Here is a 5,097-nt window from a genome sequence, read left to right on the forward strand (position 1 = left end):
TGTAACACATTGTTACTACATTTTATTGTCAAAAATATTGTTATTATGATCTGTTCTCAGATCAGTACATAATTTTGATAGCACTGCTGTTCAAAAGTTTGTGGTTAAAATGTTTTAAAAGTCTCTTATGCTCACCAAGACTGCATTTATTTTAATATATCTTAAAATGTATTTTATTCCTGTGATAGCAAAGCTGAATTTTCAGCTTCATTACTCCAGTCTTCAGTGTCACATGATCCTTCAGAAATCATTCTAATATGCTGACTTGCTGCTCAAGAAACATTTCTGATTATTATCAATCTTGGAAACAGTTGTGCTGCTTAATATTTTGTGGAAACCATGATACATTTTTTCAGGACTCTTTGATGGATGGTAAGTTCAAAAGTACAACATTTAGTTGTAACAATTGAAGTCTTTACCTTGCTGAATAAAAGTATCATTCTTTTTCAAAAAAGAAAAGAAAACTCACTGAGCCCAAACTTTTAAACGGTAGTGTATAACATTTCTAACCACAAAAATTACATTACACTTCCACTTCCATCCCTGTAGGGTGTATGAGTGTAACCCTCTGTGCCGTTGTGATCCGAGAACATGCAGCAACAGGCTGGTTCAGCATGGTCTGCAGCTGCGGCTGGAGCTCTTCATGACACAGCACAAGGGATGGGGCATCCGCTGCAAAGATGATGTAGCCAAGGGCACATTTGTGTGTGTTTTCACTGGTAAGTGAACATAAATTTTAGTTCTTTAAACACAACAAAATTCCTCCCATCACCTCCGTCTATCACCTCACAGGTAAAATAATAAACGAAGACCGAATGAATGAGGATGACACAGTGTCCGGCAATGACTATTTGGCCAACCTTGACTTCATTGAGGGTGTGGAGAAACCGAAAGAGGGTTATGAGAGCGCGGCGTACTGCTCGGACACAGAGGTCGAAAGCAACAAGAAGACCATAACCATGAAAACAGGGCCGTTACGGAAAAACACTCTCTACCAAGAAGACTCTAGCAGTAGTGAAGGTGTGGTGTGTGTAAATATTCAGCCTTATGAGCATTTGCACATATTAGCCAAACAATTGCATGTCTTTTCACTTCTGTGTGCAACTGTGAAATCTTTTATGTTGCTTTTTCCATAGAAAGAGAAGAACCTATGGAGCTGGACACAGAACAAGAAGTGGAAGGTGAGATGCAGTGTTATTAGTATTTTTTTTCTATACTATTATTGTTTTTATTAATGTTTTGAATAGGCCTGTCGCAATAATCAATATATCGACTTATCGCACAATATATGTACATGACCTCAATAATTTTTGGTGACGCAATATATCGCCCATTATATTCACATAAAAATTAATGTCATCATGTTTTTTACACTCCACTTCCGCCTGTGTCTTTTGCAGCTTCTCGTACATAACGTGGTGTAGTCATGAGGCGCTAGTTCAAATTTAAAAAATGCTTTTACAAAAAAAGTTGCATCTGCAGATATGGCCTTGTTTAGGGACCTGTGCCTTTGTGCATACGGACATCTTACTGCTAAGTAGTGATTGTGTTTTTCAGCAATAGTGTGCACCCTTAATTTACAGAGAACAGAAGGTCAGGGAAAAATCTCCAGACAAGTTCTTTGTGCATTTTTCTTTCTTTTTTTTGTAATTGTTGCTTTGCACTTTTTGTTAGAACATTTTTATTTACTATTTATTCAAGTTTTTTAAGGTATCTAATATTTTGATACTTAATTTCCATGATCTAAAAGTTTGTTGTCATTTGGAAGTGTGTTGGCCTTCTTGCATTATTATGCTTTTATTTTATGATTATATATTCAGTGGCATAAAATGGTCTTAAAATGACAATGATATTGTTTATCGCAATTATTTCTGGGGCAATATATCGCACAACAAAGTTGTTATTGTGACAGGCCTAGTTTTGAATTAGTATATTTGAATTTATATATTTCCAGTTTTTGTCTTTTTTATTAGTTTTAGTTTTTTTTGTAAATATTACTACTTTGGTTTCATTTTTATTTCAGTTTTAGGTTTTAGTTTTTGATTATTTCCAGTTTACCATTTAGTAATTTAGTGCTTGAACTTATTTTAGTATTTATTTCAGTTAGTTGCCAAGGCACCATTTCTAAATTTCATTTAGTTATGTTTTCATCTAATATTTTTTATTTAATTTTATTTCAGTTAAACATGTTTTTAATCTTTTTAAATCATTCTTTGCTGGTGATGGGAAAAGTACATAATTATTAGTAACTAATAAGACAAAATTAATGTTTCGGGAACACTGTGTAGCAAACTTACTTGATGTTTTTTTTTTTTACCTGTCCTCTTTACCTGTTCAGTGAGAAAACTATCCCATAAGCCACATGAAACATCTAAAGATGCTCAGAAGAAAGTGACCAAACAAATGAGAGAGGACGGTCAGTTTCCATTCTCTCTATTCTCCATTTCTGTTCCTCATTTTATACTTTTAGTGTTTTATTGAATTTGCTAAGTCTATAATTTGTGTCTACAGGTCAAGAAACCTCAGGTCCAAAGCGTTGCTTTGCCAGAAAGTCATTCCAGAGAAGAGTAAAACCACTAGTAACCACGGATGCAAAGAATGAGAAAACGAGGACCGCTCTAACTGGCAACAACACCCGCAGACTGTTCAACGGCGAGGAGACCTGTTACATCATTGATGCCAGACAAGAGGGCAACCTCGGCCGCTTCATCAACGTAAGCTAAACTTAGCCTTTCGTGATTGTGGACGAAAAAAAGTTTGAAGAAAAGTTTGTAAATATTTTGTTTTACTCTTAATTCTGCATCTCTCTACAGCATAGCTGCAGTCCGAATTTGTTTGTTCAGAACGTCTTTGTCGACACACATGACCTACGGTTTCCATGGGTGGCGTTCTTTGCCAGCAAGTCAGTGCCTTGATTAATACCAGCTCGATTTTCTATTACAGAAACTGAAGTTTTACTTAAAAATGAGTGGTTGACCTAAGTTTTATGTGGAAACTCTTGCTATTTTTAATATTGTTTTTATAAAACACATGCGGCCTTTATTTATTTATTTATATTTTTAAATGTTATATCCAGACCAGAAAGTTGTCTTACTCTGTTTTTCCTTTGATCTCTCTTTACCAGGCGCATCAAGGCGGGTACAGAGGTGATGTGGGATTATAACTATGAGGTTGGCAGTGTGGAGGGGAAGGTTCTGCTCTGCTGCTGTGGCTCTCTGCAGTGCACAGGAAGGCTGCTCTGATATACTGCTTTCAACAAAAAACACTACAACTTTAATAGAGGTGTTATCATTGTAAACAATTTCACCAAGCCATCAGAAACATAGTTGTGACACTGTTCTGGAAGAGCATTCCAATCATGACCCTTTGAATATGAAAAGAATAATAAAATATATTCAAGTTTGTGTTGTTGCTTTTATTGTTTTGTCTGTTTTTATTGTTTTTAACCTCTACGAGTATTGTTAATAGCCACTTACTTGATGTAAATAAAATTTGCAAATATCAAAAATGACTTTTTGTAAATAAAATTTGCAAATATCAAAAACGACTTTTTGTGTAATGTTTGTCTTGTATGTAATTTATTTTAAGTCAAATATGCAGGTAAAAAAAAAGCGAAGTATGAACAATATTAAAATAATCACTTTGGGGGAGGGGGAATACATTTTTCTCTTTTGTGTGTAAAAATGATATGTGTAATATATACAATTGTCTACTGTGTTAGTCTCACTGTAGTATCAAACATAAAATAACTACAATTATTACTACTGTAAAATCAAAATAAACGAATCCCTTTCAAATATAAGATTTCTTTCTTTTTTCCACTTTGTTTTCTTTTTGTGAAGACATTGTGGTTATTGTAGTAACTGTTATTTGGTAACTGCACATTTTTGCGGATCATCACGGAATAAATATTGCGTTGTTTACGTCGGATGTGCAAATGGCACGCGCGCGTATAAAGAATGTTGGAGGAGGGACCGGAAGTTGTTTTTCTTCACTGTTTAATTGGGCCCGAGAAAGAAAATTGGAGGCGAAGCGTAAACACGGATTTTCTTTGGGATAAACGGACAGGACTGGCTGCTAAGACGGTGATTACAAAACATTTTTTTTTACTGTCTGTCACTATTTGCCCCGCTCTCAGCCGAATTACCCACGAACGAGCATTTGAGAAATGGCCCGTTGAAGATTAGAAGATCTCAAAATGGCCGTCGACGCGAAGAGCTGCTGGTCAGCTAGAAAAATATCATATTTATCTGCTGTGTTTCAAACGTTACGATGCCATGTAATGTATCGACATTGCCGCACATTTTATAACAATAGAGACGACTAATAAATGGATTCCCTGCTGTTACATTGTAAAAGAAATCGTGATGAAAAACAATAACAACTTGAGCTAACGTTAGTTGGTTAGCCTATCCATTAGTTTCTGATAAAATGTCGTTTTTTTCTCCTTATTATATATATTAAACAACTGTAAATCTGTTCACGTTCGTTACTACCGTTAATTTCGAGGTTCTTGGTATTTCCTTGCTTGTTACATCTTGGTCCGCGGCTTCTCCGCTAAATATAGAAGTTGTCTCGAATAACTGGGTCTTGGTATAGTTGGAGGCAGGATTTCTGCATTATAACCCGTCAGCTTTCTGTTTGTTTTACTTTCTTGCCAGATGTTAGATGCTCTCTAGCGCGTTTAAATACATGTTTATATTTAAATAGTTAATTAATTATTATTTATTAACTCTAATTTCTTTTTCTGAGGTCTCATATAATTTTCTCCCTTATTAATATGTGTTCATGCATAATACATATGCATAAAAATCTTTGATATCATATAAAGTTTTCCATGCAGACCGGAGTGACCCTTCATGCATTATTCAGTATTGCTTAACACTAACGTGTGTCAACCATACAATAAAAATAACGTGGCCAATTTTATTAATTAAAATCTCAGATTTTCTTATGTTAAGTTAACGTCTCATTCTGTCTGTCCTTCAAGTGTTTTAAAGGGGTCATATGATGCGATTAAAATTTTTCCTTTCTCGTTGGAGTGTTACAAGCTCTTGGTGCATAAAGAAGATCTGTAAAGTTGCAAAGACTAAAGTC

General features: G+C 34.9%; 2 protein-coding genes across 6 annotated transcripts in view; both read left to right on the forward strand.

The window, feature by feature from the left end:
• The window catches only part of LOC107656477 (histone-lysine N-methyltransferase SETDB1-A-like), a 16,194-nt gene extending 12,679 nt beyond the window's left edge, over positions 1-3,515 (forward strand). For all 4 annotated transcript variants that reach the window (XM_016444354.1, XM_016444358.1, XM_016444357.1 and 1 more), the window contains exons 16-22: positions 550-719; positions 793-1,020; positions 1,137-1,181; positions 2,339-2,416; positions 2,512-2,714; positions 2,814-2,902; positions 3,125-3,515. In XM_016444354.1, the coding sequence (XP_016299840.1) occupies positions 550-719; positions 793-1,020; positions 1,137-1,181; positions 2,339-2,416; positions 2,512-2,714; positions 2,814-2,902; positions 3,125-3,242 (931 nt within the window). In that variant the 3' untranslated portion in view covers positions 3,243-3,515. The remainder of the gene's footprint in view (positions 1-549; positions 720-792; positions 1,021-1,136; positions 1,182-2,338; positions 2,417-2,511; positions 2,715-2,813; positions 2,903-3,124) is intronic.
• Positions 3,516-3,964: 449 nt separating this feature from the next.
• LOC107656479 (dual specificity protein kinase CLK2-like) overlaps positions 3,965-5,097 on the forward strand; it is a 9,995-nt gene continuing 8,862 nt past the window's right edge. For both annotated transcript variants that reach the window (XM_016444360.1, XM_016444361.1), the window contains exon 1: positions 3,965-4,085. The gene's annotated coding sequence lies outside the window, so the exon portion shown is untranslated. The remainder of the gene's footprint in view (positions 4,086-5,097) is intronic.

This window comes from Sinocyclocheilus anshuiensis, unplaced genomic scaffold (assembly GCF_001515605.1).
Source record: "Sinocyclocheilus anshuiensis isolate Anshui unplaced genomic scaffold, SAMN03320099.WGS_v1.1 scaffold2019, whole genome shotgun sequence".
In the NCBI taxonomy this organism is placed as follows: Eukaryota; Metazoa; Chordata; class Actinopteri; order Cypriniformes; family Cyprinidae; genus Sinocyclocheilus; species Sinocyclocheilus anshuiensis.